Source organism: Gekko japonicus, unplaced genomic scaffold (assembly GCF_001447785.1).
Source record: "Gekko japonicus isolate JY-2015 unplaced genomic scaffold, Gekko_japonicus_V1.1 scaffold152, whole genome shotgun sequence".
In the NCBI taxonomy this organism is placed as follows: domain Eukaryota; kingdom Metazoa; phylum Chordata; class Lepidosauria; order Squamata; family Gekkonidae; genus Gekko; species Gekko japonicus.
The window spans coordinates 1,136,429-1,153,174 of NW_015168050.1; the positions used below are offsets into that span (position 1 = coordinate 1,136,429).

General features: G+C 45.8%; 1 protein-coding gene across 5 annotated transcripts in view; it reads left to right on the forward strand.

The window, feature by feature from the left end:
• The window catches only part of SEPT9 (septin 9), a 326,641-nt gene that overhangs the window by 149,430 nt on the left and 160,465 nt on the right, over window positions 1-16,746 (forward strand). The window contains exon 1 of one of the 5 annotated variants that reach the window (XM_015414346.1): window positions 13,656-13,741. The exons of 3 other annotated variants lie outside the window; for them this stretch is intronic. In XM_015414346.1, the coding sequence (XP_015269832.1) occupies window positions 13,687-13,741 (55 nt within the window). In that variant the 5' untranslated portion in view covers window positions 13,656-13,686. Of the gene's footprint in view, window positions 1-13,655; window positions 13,742-13,923; window positions 14,075-16,746 lie in introns of those variants that run through there. One more of the 5 variants, XM_015414348.1, reaches the window with a different exon arrangement.

The window sequence follows — 16,746 nt, forward strand, 5'->3', positions numbered from 1 at the left end:
GCTCGCGGCCATCGTTATGCGCACAGGCGGGGCCACCAGAGCGGGTGGAGCCTGTGGCTGGCCGGCCTCGGCGATTTCCTCGTTGTCCGACATGGGGTCTGCTCTAGCGGGGCTGCCTACCCGCACTAGAATCCCACCTTCGTCGCCAATTTGTTAAGTCGTGCGCTTAACAAAGAAGTCGGAGAGTGATTCAGCAAGAATGCGGTTTATTCTTCAGCTCTGTTACTTCTCCGGACACGGTACAACGATCGCCAGCCAGAACCCATCATTCGAACCAACACTTACACTGGCTGCTCTATATTTAAACATTCCCGGCTAATGTAGCCACACCCACTGTACAGTAAGCAACCTATGAGGTTGAAGTAATAAAGGACCAATCACGAGCGATCCCGCTCTGCACGGTGATTGGCAAACATATTCTGGGCTAGGGCTCCTATTGGTTACATTAGGATCCTAGCCCAGGGCGAAGCTTAACATGGCATCTCAATGGCACAGTTCACAATGCAGTTATATACATCTCAATACATAACACGTCGCTTGGGGGTGCTCCTGGACTCAAGCAACAGGGGTGCCTTTCAGCAGCTTTGGCTGGTGAGCCAGCTGCAGCCTTTCCTGGGCAGAAAAAAATCAGGACACTGTGGTGCATGTCCCAGTAACATTTAGATTCGATTACTGCAATGCGCTGTACATGGGGCTGCCCTTGAAGACTTTCCAGAAGCTACAGCTGATATAGAATTCTGCAGCCAGTGTCGACTGGAATGGATCGTAGGGACCATATGACTCCAATCTTGTTCCATTTACACAGATTTCCAGTTTGTTTCTGGGCTCAAGTCAAGGTGCTGGTTTATAGACCTGTTTGGCCTGGGACCAACATACCTTAAGAATTGCCTCCTCCTATATGAACATACCCATACACTCTGGTCACTGTTAGAGACCCTGAAGTTAGATGAGTGGCAGTCCGAGAAAGAGCCTTCTCGGTCATGGCACCAAAATTTTAGAATTCCCTCCCTACGGAGATTTGTCTGTCTCCCTCTATCATGGCTTTTGTCAGTAGGTGAAGACTTTTTAAAATTTCATCTGGCATACCCTCACTAACAGTTACTGGCCCTCCTAGTATTGTTTATTTTTAATTGAATTATTTAAAAATATTAACTGTATTTTGTTTAAACATTTAAATGTTTTTTTTAAATGTTCATCATTTTGTGGACCCTAATCTGGTGAAAAGGCAGCATGAAAATGTTTTAAATAAATAAGGGTGTAACTCTGTTAAGGATTGCACTGTCAATTGCTTAGATCTGAATTTATATCGGTACATTGAAAAGACACATTTTGATTTCTGTGGAGTTGTTACTCTTTGATTTGCACTTATTTGCTTTCAGAATATGCAAATCCATTCTGACAGTTCACATGCAAGCAAGCTTGTACTGACGTCACTCAGTGGAAGCACTGCACTTTGGGTCTTTAGCTGTCTTCTCAGGTTAGTGAGAACTCGTAGCCTCTGCAATGTTGGCGGCAGAAGCCAGCAAGGTAGCCAAGTGACTCAGAAGCTGCAGGGTAGATGTGTGTAAAGAGAAGGTGCCAGATTGGCAGTGATGTCACTGACCAATCACTGACAGCAGGTAGAAAGCCATACCATTTCCAGTCATCCCTTTCCATCCATATTTCTTAATTATATTTAATTCCTAAAGGCAACCATCATAGCCATTTAGAGCCATTCTGCAAAGTACAAAGAATGAGATGGTGAAGTGAGATAGCAGAGGAGCTGAACTTTACTGCTTCAGACTACAGGGAAGGGATGCTTTTTTCAAAAGCTCCCCCATGCAAAAAAATTCCCTGTAGCAAACTAGCACACACAGAAGAAAAGTTTAGCACAGTCTTTTCCCTGATGCAAAAGAGCTTTTCTATGAGGAAGCATTAAAAATACCCCCCCACCCCCGGTCAGAACTCTACCAAGTCATTATGCAGTGTCTGTCAGTGGACAGCGATATTTACTGTAAACTGGTGTCCTTGTAATACTGTTGTTCATGGCATGCTTTCCCATTATACTTTGCTTCTCTTCCTGGGGTGGTAGTTATGAAGAATTAAAAAAAAAGGGAAAGACAGTGGATTGTCACAGTCTGGAAGAAATAGCAATCCACAGTGATACATTTTGGCTTCCCAAAGGTGTGACATGCATGTCCATTTGGTACATGGCCAACAAAGCAGATAAGCTGCAGCTGCAGTCTTTGTATTTCTTCTGTCATGTAACACTTATTGGTGTACTACAGTGTTTATCTGAAACCTTCTAGTGAATCCTATTTTGCTATTATTTGCTACTCTGCTAGTAAGGGAGAGGAGAGTTTAATCCTCACCTGAGGGGATTTAGTCCTTACCTATGACGAGCGGAAAGATTAATACCCTTCTGCTCTATCTGTGTTGTTTCAATTCAAATCAGTGTGACATGCTGAAATTTACCTTTAGAAGATTTTGCCCAAGAATCCATCTAGTTAACAGTATGTCCCTATACTGCCAACTAGAGAAAAGCTCACAAAAAGAACAAGGTGGAATCAAATGGTACCAAGTTACCAGGGCCATCTTAAACTGAGTTATACTGTTCTATAAGTCCACTGAAGTCAACAGGCTTAGAATGGTACAACTGTGTTTAGGATGACACTGTAACCTGCTCATTACACCCACCTAGTATCAACTCTTGTGATAAAATATTTTGGGGAAGGGGATCTGTTTATTCACAGGGGTCATTTAATAGAAAAAGAGGGGCAGGAGCTCATTAGCATAACTCATCAGCATAACTTATTTGCATATGCCACACACCCCGACATCACTGGAAGTGTGTCAGAAGGGAACACCCACTGCTCAGGCTCCACTCCAAAGATCTCCAGGTATTTCCCAACTCAGAGCTGGCGAGCCTACCTGGAGAAAAATTGCTTCAAAAGCACAAAGGAAATAATCAAGATGTTAATTGGTTTCTATATAACAAACATTTATAAAATCAACAACTCTACAATAAATGACAAGACAGGATCTTCAGTGCTCCTCAGGATGGGCCCTCAGAACAAAGGCAAATTTAGCAACAGCATCCATTGGCAAGAAGAAAGATAAGAAAATCTCAAATGTTAAAATAAATAAATGAATAAATAAAAATAAATAAATTAAAAAATTAAATAAAATCATCTGACACAAATATCATCATCTGACACAAATGTTCAACAGCATAGGTCTTCCTCCACCCCTTTGGGAGAGAGAGATTGTGCATTTATGCCACACATCATGACAGAAGGGAAAATTTTCCCCATTCTACCACCATACAAAGTCTTTGCTGGGCTAGCAAATGCCTGAATCAGGCCTGTGCGGCTGAATCAGGCCTGAATCTGCCTGCTTTTCAACAGCTACCCAAGAAGGCAAATTATGGCTTATCCTGTTACTACAGAAAAGCTGTGGGAGAAATCAACTCTGATGAACTTTAGAGCCTTTTTGGCAGGAAGTAGGAGGCCAGGATGCTAGCCTTGGATTAGCCCTGATCCAGCACTGATGGCACTCTGTCCATATTGAATAGGGTTCCCAGGCCCGAAGGAGGGTGCCACCTCGTGGGGTGGTGGCAGCTGGCTCCACTGGTGGTAGGCGTCAGGGGTGCCCATGTGTGTGCTTGGCATGCCATGCTCCTTGCCGGCCGGCCCATTGCACTGGTAGGGCCGCTTGAGCCACTACATGCGCTTGTCGAGCAGCATGTGCATCTGCTCGAAGGTGGCCAACTGCTCAGCCAGGAAGCAGCAGCAGATGGTGGACACCACAGCGCAGCCCTTGGCGATGACCTCCAGCACCCCAGGCGCCGACTCCTGGTGCTGCAGGAAGGGAAAGAAGGGCTGGTGCAGCGCCTGCTGCTGCTGCTCACGAGGACCAGACTTGCAGCTTCTGCTCCTTGCCCCGGCTGCTGCTGCCGACAAAGCAGCAGAGGAGGACGCCCGCTCCTGGGCTTGTAACTCCCGGAATACCGTTCCTGTTTGTTCCGCCTCGAAATGACCCCTGTTTATTCATGTTCATAACCAGATTATATTTTAACAGCTGCTGAAAGCATAAGGTTTAGGGGATACCCTTAAGTATGAGGCAGCTTCTCTTGATCCCTTCTTTAGGCTGTAGCTGAAAAGGTTGTCCAAAATGAGTTGTTGTTATTCAGTCGCACAGTCGAGTCCGACTCTTCAAGACTGATTTTGAAGAGGGAGAAAAAAGGAATTGTACTGATTCTGTATTGTGATAGGGAACATTAGTTTTAAAACTGCTGGATACAGTTATGAGTGGCAACCTGTGTACACAGAATTGTTATCTGTGGCTGAGTAATTATCAATTGCACAATTTTCTGCTCTGAGATGCATTGTGGGCATTTCTGCTTTACATTTACATTCTGTAAATGTGAGCTGCTGTATTACAATTGCTGGACATGAGTTATTGTGGCTCCATATAAGAAAGCTTGATTATTGTATTTATTACCCTTATATCCAATTCAACACTTCCTTCAGAAAGGTCAGATCAGTCTCTTATTTGCACACTGATGCGAGTTAGATTTTTTAGGTTTTAATAATATTTATGTATTTTGTTTAGAATATTTCTATGTCACCTATTCAAAGTCCTGCTTGAGGCAGCTTACAGTGAAAACCTACATTACCACACAAGTCATTAAACACAAGCCACTGGACATAAGCAGCATCAAACAGAAAACAACAATTAAAAAGCTGGCAAAATAAAACTCCTAATTAAGAGCCTGGGTAAAAAGAAGTGTTCTAGCCTGGCACTTAAAATGAAGTAAAGTAGGAAGCCCCAAGGATTCCAAAGACAAGGTGCCACCACAGAAAATGTTCTGTCTGTAGCCACCACCTGCCTCATCTCTGAAGGGAGAGGGCCTGAGAGGCTGATCTTAACTGGTAGCCTGGGTAGTATAGGAGGACACAGTCATGTATAACAATATATGTGCATTCTGTGACATATATGGGCTGAACAGGGCTATTTTTGGGCAGGAACGCACAGGAAGGGAGTTATGGCTGGCTCCCAAGTTGGCCACACCCAGCAGGAACTCATTAGCATAATAGGCCACACCCAACAGCAGAAACCCATTAGGATTGGCTACATTAGGGGTGTGTGGCCTAACATGCAAAGGAGTTCCTGCTACAAAAAAGCCCTGGGTATTGACAACAAACAAGGTAAACAGAATAACAAGCAAAAGGTAGGTGTGGCTGGATAACCACACTTCTGGCAACATGGGGGTGCAGCCTAATGTGCTAATGAGCTGCGCTGTCAGGGGTGTGGCCCAATATGCTAATGAGTTCCTGGTATTGGGTGTGGCCTATTATGCTAATGAGTTCCTGCTAGGCTTTTTCTACAAAAAGAGCCCTGGGGCTGAATATTATTTATATAACACATGCTTTTTTTCATCAGGAGTTTTTGGGTATAAGCTTTTGAGAGTCAAAGCTTTGTTCATCAGATACTATCTGACTGAGCTTATACACCGAAAATCTTGTTGGTCTCTATGGTGCTACCTCCCTCATATCTAGTCCTTCTACTGCAGACCAACATGGCTACCCTCCTGTAACTAGCACTACAATCTGAGATTGTCACAGTCCAAATGTTTGACAATCTGTTCAGCTATGTTTGAACATGATATATTTTGCACAAAAACAAACAAGCCCATTACCCGGCTAAAACAGTAATGCTCCATAGTTACCAACTTACTTATGAGGTGTCTCTCTGTGTCCCTTATAGCTGCATGACATAGTATTTAGTAATGGCAGCTGAAGTTTCTGGATCGATTTGCACATGTGCATTCTCAGACTGCCTCGTGGGACTTAGAGGGTTTGGAGGGGTTTTTTTTTTAGAAAATCTGTAGGCAACTGTGTGAGTCTTGTTCTGTGTCCTAATGAAGAACTGCTCTGATGGCTGCCTTCATAGCCACTTTGTTTTCACCTTGATTTTTTTGTGGCAAGCTGCTTGGCTCAGTTTTCAAGCAGAACCAACACAAAGCTACTTGACATAGTTTTCAAAAACCGCAAGGCAACCTGGGGAGGAGATCAATCCATGCATAAAGGAGCAGTTTGATCATATTAAGTTTGAATGATACTCTCATTTGTGTTCAGTTTGCATTGTCTTCATGTACACACTGGTTTTTTTTGGTAAAACAAAACATAGATTACCCAACTCCTGCTTTATGTGTGAATGAGGTGGCAAACAAAGTCAGTACTAAGGAAGTGACACCAGTGATGCCCTGTGACAAGAGATGTTCTACAATAGATCTATAGCACATAGAGTCTGTTTTATTGGAAAGATGTAACTAGGCTTATTTGGGACACAGAGTATGGCATTTATGTCCATGTAGTTTGAAGAAGTGTTTGCTGCACACAGACGTTGACTGCAGAAACTGTCTGTGATAAGCTAGGGTTTAACTGTTCTAAGCTTAAGGCCAAAAGCCGCTTGAAACATTCAAGGCAAACAAAGCGTCCCTATTGTTCTTTTTTATTTTATAAAGTGTGCAGATGCAATTTCCCCCCAACAGATTAAATGGAACCCTGCTGAGGACACTATTCTGATAGCAGTTTAAACAGAAATCCCACCCCATCCCCTAAATCCTCTGTGTCATGCTATTAATAAAAACATAGGCTGTTAAATGGGGGAAGTTTCACCAGTGGTGGAAAGATTGTGTCACTACAGAGAAATCAAGCCTGCTTTTATATTAGATTTTATAGGTTATTTATAAATTATTCACAGATGTTCTTAGTATGCTGAAAATGTGAGAAAAGTATGTTATTATGAATAGCTATTAGTATGGCAACAAAAAGTGCCACAGATTGTTATAGGGCCTAAAGAGATAACTTGTATGCAAGATTTGTAAATTGGTAAAGCGATTAGTGAGTTATTAATTCCTAATCCTTTGTGTTAATTTATGAATACAAGGGACAAATAAATAATCTTGTTTTCAGAAATGGCACATATTTTAAAATATATCTAATGCACTACTATTACTACTACTAAACTGGCATTTAAACATGAGGCATGTCTGAAGGCAAGGGACATGTTTTGAACCAGGGGAAAATGTAATGGGCTACTTAAATGTGGGATGCAGCTAGCCAACTATGAAATCATGGGAATAGGGAGGGGGGCAGCAAGACCACATTAGGTGTTGTGTTCTGCATTGTGGTTTTCTCATCCAGTCCTGGTCACTTTTGGGTGGATCTAATATAGTGTGCAACACCTTACCCATTGGTCCTGCAGGCTGACTCTACTTCTCTTAAGCATCTGTCATTATGACACTGCCCCATACCATGACCGTTCAAGGATACATCTTTGTTCCTTTATCAGGGTGCAAGTTACTTCTTCTTTTCTTTTTTTGCCCTGGTTATGGTCTCTTTTGCTTTGCAACTTGCCTGGTGGCAACTCTCTCAATTTAACCTTCTTCACAGGGTTGTTATAGCAATAAAATGAGCAGGCTCCATGTAGGTCATGTTGAGTTTCTTGGCAGAAGAGGGGGATATGGTTATGTGGCAAATAAATAAAATTGGGCTGCCTTGTAAAGGAGACTATAAAAAGTAAAGAATAAAGTCAATAATTAGGCATGAAAAAAGAGATTTTGAGGAGTGGGTTGCTAAAAGCATCAAGATGAAGAAACATTTTAAAAAAATATATCTGGAGCAGGAAACCAGCCAGAGAAGCAGTGGGGCCTTTGGATAACAAAGGAATAAAGGGATTGCTAAAGGAAGATGGGGAGATGGCAGAGAAGCTCAATGACTTTTTTCCTTCTGTGTTCATTGTGGAAAGTGTGGGGCACATACCTATGCCACAGCCTCTATTTTCAGGAAGAGAGTCTGAAGAACTGGGCCAAATTGAGGTGACCAGAGATGAAATTTCCACCTACTGTGGAAATTAAAAACACACACTACACTTGATCTTAGCCAAACGGCCGAGAACCTATAACTAAATTCAGTCACTGTACCAGAAGACTGGAGAGTAGCCAACAGGGCTGGCTCGCCCGCTAGGCGAACTAGGCCTTCGCCTAGAGCGCGAGCCGGCCGTCAGGGCGGGAGGAGAGGCAGGGGCGCCGACGCGCCTGGCCAGCAGCTGGGAGGAGCGGGGCTGGGAGGAGCTCTGCCGCCCGGCTGCAGGAGGAGGACGCGGCCGGTGGCGGTGTGGGCAGGGCGCAGCACTTCCCCCCTTCTCGGCCTCTCCTGCCTGGCTGGGGGGGGCGCGGGGGGCCTTTTTTACGGGCAGAGCACGGCACTTTCCTCGTCCCTGCTGCTGCCGCCGCCAGGCACCCCAAGCCCTCAGCAGGGAAGGGGAGAGAGGGGAGGGGGCACAGCTGGCTGCTCTGGCCTCCGCCCCCTCCAGAAGCCCCCAGGTACAGGGCTGCCAGCTCTGGGGTGGGAAATTCTGGGAGATTGAGGGGGGGTGGAGCCTGGGGGGAGGAAGCAGCCCTTTTCTCCAAGGGGAACGGACCTTGGCTGCCCGGAGAGGAGACTGGGAGTTGTAATGGCGGGAGAATTCCAGGTGTCCCCTGGAGGTTGACACCCCTGCTGGGGAGGGCGGAGGCTGGAGAGAGAGAGACGGTGGCCCTGAGCCTCCGTCCGCCTCGCAGGGCGGGGAGAGCGAGCGAGCGAACGGAGGCCTGTCCCGAGGGGTTCTCCGCCTGCCCACCCGCGGGCAGGGCAGGTGCTCCGCTCAACCACCTCTGCTGCTGCTGCGCCTCCTTCCCACGTCTGCCCGGGTTGGCGCGGCTAGGCCCGGCAGAGCTGCCAGGCCACGTGTCCCTGGGGGGGGGGCGGCGGTGGCGGGCGCGTCCCTCCCGTCGGAGGCGTTGCCCGGCCAAGCTCCCCTTGGTCCTGAAAGGACGGGGGTGGGGGTGAGAAGCGTGGCTCCCCCTCCCTGCCTCCAGCCTGCAGCCTCGCATGGGCGCCGGGCAGGGAAGAGGCGAGGCAGCGGGGCTGGGCTGGACGGGGCTGGGCAGCGGAGCACCCGCTCGGCTTGCAAGGTAGGCGGGGCAGGTTGAGAGGCCCGCCAGGGTCTGTTCTCTCCCCCCCTTTCAGCCGCCCTGGGCTGGGCGCTGCCGAAGGAGTCCTGCCCGGCGGCGGATGGGGGGGGAGGACCGGGGATGCCCAGACCCCCACACACACACACCGCCGGCGTCTCCAGGCCCCGTCGGGAGGTTGGCATCTGCGCTCGCCTAGAGCGCAGGCCAACCTTGGGCCGGCCCTGGTAGCCAATGTGACACCAATTTTTAAAAAGGGATCCAGAAGGGAACCAGGAAATTACAGGCCAGTCAGGCTAACATCTGTCCTAGACAAATTAGTAGAAACTGTAATCAAAGATAGAATTGTTAGGCATCTAAAGGGACAAAGCCTGCTGAGGGAAAAGCAGTTGGCTTCTACAAAGGGAAGTCTTGCCTCACCAACCTTTTGGAGTTCTTTGAAAAACTCCATGTAGACAACAGTGACCTTGTAGACATTATATACCTGGACTTTCAAAAGGCTTTTTTTTGGGAGTTTTTAAAAATTATTTTCTTACTACATACACTACAAACACTAAGACACTAAACTAAAATATAAAGCAAAACAAGGATCATGTAGAATGATTAAATGTTAGTTTGCTTAAAGTTCCCTCTATAAAAGGTTTACTGGAATATAGCTAGTTGCTACTGCTTCAATTGCAAACTGGTATTATATATTTGATTCGAGCAAGTACATTTTAAAACAATTAAACTTTTAAGCTTATACAATTTTGGTAAATCTATTTCTTTCCTTCATATTTCTTTTTATCAAATTTCCATTTATTTATTTATATTTATTTATTTATTTTAGGTATTTTTACCCCGCCCTCCCCGCAAGCGGGCACTACTTGCTGTAGATTCTGAGCCTCCCGACCCATATGTGGTGCTTTCTTCTTCCATATATTGTTCCTCTGTTGTATCTTTATCACATGCTGGGTTTTGTTGCTGTTCCAAGAACATTTTCACCTTTGATACAGAGTCTATCTTTTCTTTTTTATCTTTATAGTTGAAGGCCAACCCTTCAAGTATTATCCATCTGTATGGGGTGGAATTTTTCTGCAAGAAGCCGGTTAAGTTCTTGTATTGTTTCCTCTTCTTCCTTATTTCGAATGGAATGTCTTTTAAGACTCTGATTTCTGCACCTTTGATTTTTAAGGTTGTCCCATTTGTGGCCTTGAGCACCACATCTCTTGTTGATCTTTTTGAGACTCTCGCCACTATCTCCCCAGGCAGGTTTTTTTTCTTGATAAATTCTGGATATGTCCGATAGATCATATCCAAGTCGCTTTGTAGTGCCTCCGCCATTAAACCTGTAATTGGGGCCAACACTTCACTTAAGATTTCCTTTAGATTCTCATCTTTCTGTTCAGGAACACCTTGAAATCTCAGAACAAAAGCTGATTTTCCGATTTGCAGTATTAAAAGCTGGTCTTTATCAGAGGTCTTCTCTTTTCCCACCACCTCCAGTCTTTGTTTGATAGCATTTGTTTTGGCTTCAACTTTTTTCACTGATTTTGCAGTCTCCTCTGTTTTTAAATTAATCTCTTTAAGCTGATTTTGAGCACATCAAAATTATCGTTGAGGTTTGTCATCTGATCCAGCAGAGGGCACAATGCAGTAGCCAACATATTGGGAAAGTCAGTGTTTACATCTGGTTTAGTAGCTGGATGTGCTGATCTTGTAGTTCCAGGAGAGTGTCTCCGTCTCATCACCATCTTCTCTGCCCGGCCAGCCATTGTTTACATTCCAAGGAAAGTTTTTTTTTAAAGTCAGTAAAAGTTTCTTTAAGAAGTCACTTTAATTAAATCTGTGCTTTGCTTGAATCAGTCCACAATAGCTGTTTCTCCTATCCCCTTCTCGCTTAAACAGTTCATTTAAAGTTATGGGGGTGGGTGGGCAGGTTCCCACCCCCTCCGTCGACACCGTTCGGGGCTTCGGATGGACGCTTTACCGAATGACCAGTTAGAGGAGTTTAAACGCATGCTGAATTCCATGCCTGGTGCTGAGGTAGAGAAAGATTTATTTTCGCTAGACCCCTTGTTCGCTTGTCCAGTGTACGCCTCTTGGTGCCATGATGGCACTGCAGCGGCGGGACCTATCGGGGCTAAGAGGAGCCTCAATCCCTTGGCCGCGGGCTCGGGAGAGGCACCTCCAGCGCCCCAGGCTGGGAATCCCCTACAAGGACTCCGGGGAGTCCTGATCAACTGACACCCCCTCCTGTCTGCAGCATCATGGGCCGCTCCTTTCAGCGCTCCGAAGGTGCGCACCCACTATTGAAGTCACTGAAACCTTGTAGACATTATATATTTGGACTTTCAAAAGGCTTTTGACAAGGTACATCACCAAAGACTCCTGAGTAAACTTAGCAGTCATGGAATAAGAGGATGGGTTCTCTTATGGATTGAAAACTAGATAAATGACAGGAAGCAAAGAGTAGGGATAAATAGACCGTTCTCACAATGGAGGGAAGTAAGCAGTGGGGCCCCACAAGGATCAGTGTTGGGGCCAGTGCTACTTAATTTGTCAATGATCTGGAACTAGGGGTGAGCAGTGTAGTGTCCAAGTTTGTAGATGACACAAAATTATTCAGGATGGTGAAAATCAAGGTTGATTGTGAAGAGCACCAAGAGGACCTCCACAAACTGGGTAAGTGGGCAACAATGTGGCAAATTAAGTTCAATGTTGGTAAATGTAAGGTGATGCACATTGTAAAGTGTTGCACCTTGGAACAAAAAATCTCAACTTCAAGGCTAATGGGGGCTGAGACTGAGAGGAGAAAAGATCTTGGCGTTGTAGTGCATAGCTCAACGAAAGTGTCAACCCAGCGTTCTGGAGCAGTGAAAAAGGCAAACTCTATGTTAGGGATTATTAGGAAAGGAATTGAGAATAAAACCACCAATATTGTAATGCCCCTGTATAGATCTATGGTGCAGCCTCATTTGGAATACTGTGTCCACTTCTGGTCACCACATCTCAAAAAGGGTATTGCAGAGCTGGAAAAAGTACAGAGGAGGGCAACCAAGATGATTAGGCTGTTGGAGCACCTTCCCTATGAGAAAAGGTTGAAGAGTCTGGGACTTTTCAGTTTAGAAACGAGATGACTAAGAAGGAACATGATAGAGGTTTATAAAATTATGCATGGGGTGGAGAGAGTTGAAAAAAAATACATTTTTCTCCCTCTGTCAAAACACTAGAACCCAAGGGTATTCAATGAAACTGATTTGTAGTAAATTCAAGACATACAAAAATAAATACTACTATTATGTATTGGGATTGAATCATTCCTGATTGAATCACCCCAGAGACTGGCTGAGCTTGGAGCATAAGAACAATAGTCTGCCAGGATTCTGAAAGTAACCAATCTAGTAGTAATGTTATGTAAATAGCCTATCACTGGGAGTGGGGTGTGTTTGGGTGTGGCAATTGCATGCTATTTAACAGAGCTGAGGCTCTGGAGTCTTGTATTGTGCTTGCTGAAATCACTAATAAAGTAGAATGGATTACTAGGCTTGTGGTCTGTTCATCCATGGAACCCACTATTTAATAACTACTTTAAGAACACAGAGAATGATTAAAATGTGGAATTTGCTGCAAGAGGATATAGTGATGGCCACAGGAATAAACAGTGTTGAAAGCGGATTAGATGGATTCATGGAGGATAAGTCTATCAGTGGCTACTAGCTATGGTGACTGAGGGAAACCTCCACAGTCAGACCACTGAACCTCTGAATCCCAGAGCCAGGAAACCTTTATGCCCTGTTGTTGGCCATCTAGAGGAGCTGATTGGCCACCATGTGAGACAGGATGCTGGACTAGATGGACCATTGGTCTGATCCAGCAGGGCTCTTCTTACGTTCTTATTTAATGGATTTATATCCCACTGTATTTCATGGGCTCATGATTAAGAGTAAGATCTATATGCCTTGGTTTTTATTCTTTTGCTCCGGACTCCGTGGACTGTAATCCAAGGCATAACAGGGAGTGGATCGTTGTCTTTACTGATCAAATACTCTGTACGTTCTCAGAAGCACTGCATTATTACCATATAGCCTTACTGCCATTATTACCACCACAAACACTGCAAAAGAAGCTGCAGGGAGCTGAAGCGAGTCATCCGGTCCACCTCTTGCCGCAGGCCGGCTCCGAAGGCCAGTTTTGCCACCATGGAACCATGGGCTGCCTCGAGCATCATGGGAGGCAGAGCTCCTCCCCCGGGCTGCTGGCATTGCCGATCCGACAGGCAGAGCTGCACTCTCTAGGGCTGAACTCTCTCCGGGATAGAGGCGCTGTAAGAGGGAAGCCGGCGGGCCGCCCCGACCCAGGCCCGTGTCACCGGCGTTGTCTCGCTCCGTCCGGGCTTGCCTTGGCTGACGAGCGTGCGACGCAGCCAGCGCACAGGAGGAAGGCCGGCCGCACGCGGGGCTGCCAAGATCCGAGGGGCGGGGAGGGCCGCGGTTCCTTTTCCTCCATTCATTCGCGATTGATATCAGAACGGACCCGGGGTGGGCTGGAGGCTTCTGCCTGCGAGCTCTTCGGCAGTCAGCGCTCGCCCTCCCCTTCTCTCGTTGCTAGGGGGCCATCCAAAGGCGCACAGAGACTGCCGCGTTGCGCTCGGGACCTTGCGGGGAACTTGGGGAGGGCCTAGCGCAGAGCAGGAGCTGAGCGTGGCCATGTCTGACCCGGCGGTCAACGCGCACCTGGAAGGGATCATCTCCGACTTCGAGGGTAAGTGGAGGGGGGGGGAAGGGTACTCTTTCGCTGCACTGTCGCAAGCTCCCCCTTCCGCTGCTAGTGGGGCGTATCCGTTTTGCGCTTGTCCCCGCGAGTGTGTTGCCATCCCCTGCCCAGATCCAAATCCCCCCCCCCCCCCCCCTACCCCCCCCCCCAGCTAGCAGGAAGTACCCGGAGGTTGGCAGTATTTGTGTATTGGTGGGACTGCCTCGCAGAGCAGGTCCCCTGGCTGGATACGGTGCTTCTGCTTTGGGACTGGGAGAGGACGTTGCAGGCGGCGAACCATTGAGCCGGGAGGCGTTGAGGCTGGTGGTTTGTTTTGGCCAGGTAACGAAGGGGGGAGGGTAATTTTGAATGGATTTTCAAACCAGAGACCCCCCGAGTTGGGGCTGAGATGACTTGTTTTTGCTTAAAGGAACCCCAGCTGGGATTATTAGGGGAGCCGAGGAGGATGGGGGCAGGCCTGCTGGTTGTTGCTATTCCATTTCCTGCCTGCATTTGCGTAAAGGAAGCCGTGGTACTATTACGCAGGCTACAGCCTTTACAAAAAAAAATCTGCATAACATCCTTATGAAGTAGGTCACTACTGAGTTTTTTTCACAGAGGAGAAGATGAAGAGCATGTGAACAGGTCTGCCTATCCATCTCTCTTTGTGGGTCGTCACCACCACCACATTTTTATTCCTCCCATATTCACTGGTGTCTGTATGCATGAATACCAATCAAAATGCACATTTGGTAATGTTTGAAAGTATGTCTGTATGATGGCCCCGTCCACTTCTCTCTCAGAGGCAAGATTTTCCCTTTACTGACTGAGCTGCCCTAGTCATGTGTTTTCTTTTCTGCTGAAGAACTCTGGCTGTCCCACCCTGTGGTATTTTGGCTGTTGGCTCAGCCCGGGAACCTTAAACTTAAACTAATTAAATGGCACTCAAGGCATTTTGAAATTCAAAAATAACAAAATATAAAGGTGAGGTGCAATCAGGAGTTGAAATTTCTGAGGTAAAACCAGTATATGCACAGGCTTTAGTTCTTATGTTTCAGGCTAATGAGAGTTTTTAAAGCTTTTCACAGTGACTTAGGTAAATCTTTATGTTGAGAGGCTTTTGTTCCAGTGTTCCCCCCCAAACACTTAAGTACACTTTCTGTAAGTATTCTCTAACTCTTGGTTTCCAGAAGATTGGTACACTCTTTTAAGTACCCAAACCCCTTCTCTTGAAACACCAGTACTTGTCTTGAAGTTTTAACTGACTCTTAAGGTCTCTAAAGGCAGTTTCTAAGCACACCAGACCAGGGATCTCTTCACTGTTCAGAACTAACTCCTTGTTTGACTGGGTAGGGAATTAACTCTCTCTCTAGAAGGTCTATTGCCTTTCCTTGGCCTGAATGGGAGTCTTTGCCTACTTCCCAAACTTCTTTGCCAACTTTTCCCCAGTTCCCCTGTCTGTGTTAAACTGCTCTCAGCAAAGGCTGAAATCAGGTTGTCAGTACTCAACTCAGTCAAGGCAGAAATCTGTCTCCTCATCATGCAGCTCTCAAGTCTTTCTCTGCTCAGCTGATGCTGACCAATTAGATTGCTTGGAGCAGCCTGTCACTCAAGGCTCTCTGTTTCTGTGAAGAATTAACCCTTCACAGTCCTTCAGCTGTTTGTATAGCACTTCTACACTTTTAAAAAGTGCAGTCCATCATAGTTTGCCTCTCTCTTTTTAATGAAAACCTGTTGTGTTTACCTTTTGCTGGACAAGTGGAGGTGTGTTTGAGAGAGTGGTGTAAGTATGTAGGAGGAGGTCCTGAATCTCTATGGTGTGTGTCGTGATGTGCCTGTCTGCACGTATCTTTTCTGTCTGGGTTACAGAGAAATGAACAGAGGCAGTCGTGCATTTTTCCACAGTATACTGGAGAGAGAAGGAAAGCAGTAGCTGCCATGGCCTTGTGCAGTTTGTTGTGGCTGAGACAAGGGTGGCTTGAAGGTCTTCTCTCTTCCTTCTGTTTGTTTTATTGGACAATATTTTGATGCCCACCCAGTCTCAGAATTTACATGCAAGTCAGCAAAAGGTTCAGGGGTATGTTTCTTTCCACAGACTGCTCTGTATGGTGAAATGCTTTTTCAAGATAGGAATGATCAGCAAGGCCACAAATTAAAAGGGAATTTCTGTCAGTGACTTTTGGAGATGTTTGTGTTGTCAGACCAGAAAGCTGGCTTTATTCCATTGTTAATTCCAGTTTTCAGTTCTGTTTTCTTTTACTATGATGGGGTTGGGCCTGACTGCAGAAAAATGGGGAATGAAATCTAAAAGCTGCCTTAAGTGCTAACAGCTTTATGTTACAGAAACCTCCTCTGCTACTGTCCATTGGAGCTATGTTACATCTTTGTGTTTTTGAAAGCATACAAGAGGAGTCCCATCCATCAGAGGCTGAAAATTGAATTGCCCAAATTGCATTATCTCTGTTGCTATGCTACCAGACATATCCCCATCTGTGGCACAGACTGCCAGAGCAAGATTTGTGCAAATGCCTCCATTCACGTGTATTTGGTATACATTTTGGACTTGCTAAAAAACCTTTGGACAAATACGGCTTAAAAGTGTGAATTTACCAGCCTGAAGCAGGGCCTGTGCACCTTCATATTGAGCAGAATCCTGAGCAGCATTCAGGTTTCCAGCTCTGAAATCAGTGAGAGGTCCTCCTACTTTCAAGAGTTTTCTATCCTCTTTGATGGCCAGTGTTATAGATGACTTTTGTATTACACAGTATGCTGCTGTCTCAGACTCAGAGTTCCCTGGATCCTAGCTTTCCATTTTTGCCAGATCTGTTGTGCTTACATCTGGCTCCCAGAGTTGGTTGCTAGATACTCAGAATTGTATACTCAATGCAAGTTGCAGAACTTTGCTCCTCTTGGAAAAGAATTTGGGGATTTTTGTTTTAGCACAGGTTTACACAGCTTTAGATACAAGGAAACTATATGAAGACCTGTTTGTAGGGTATTTTTTATTCAGGGAA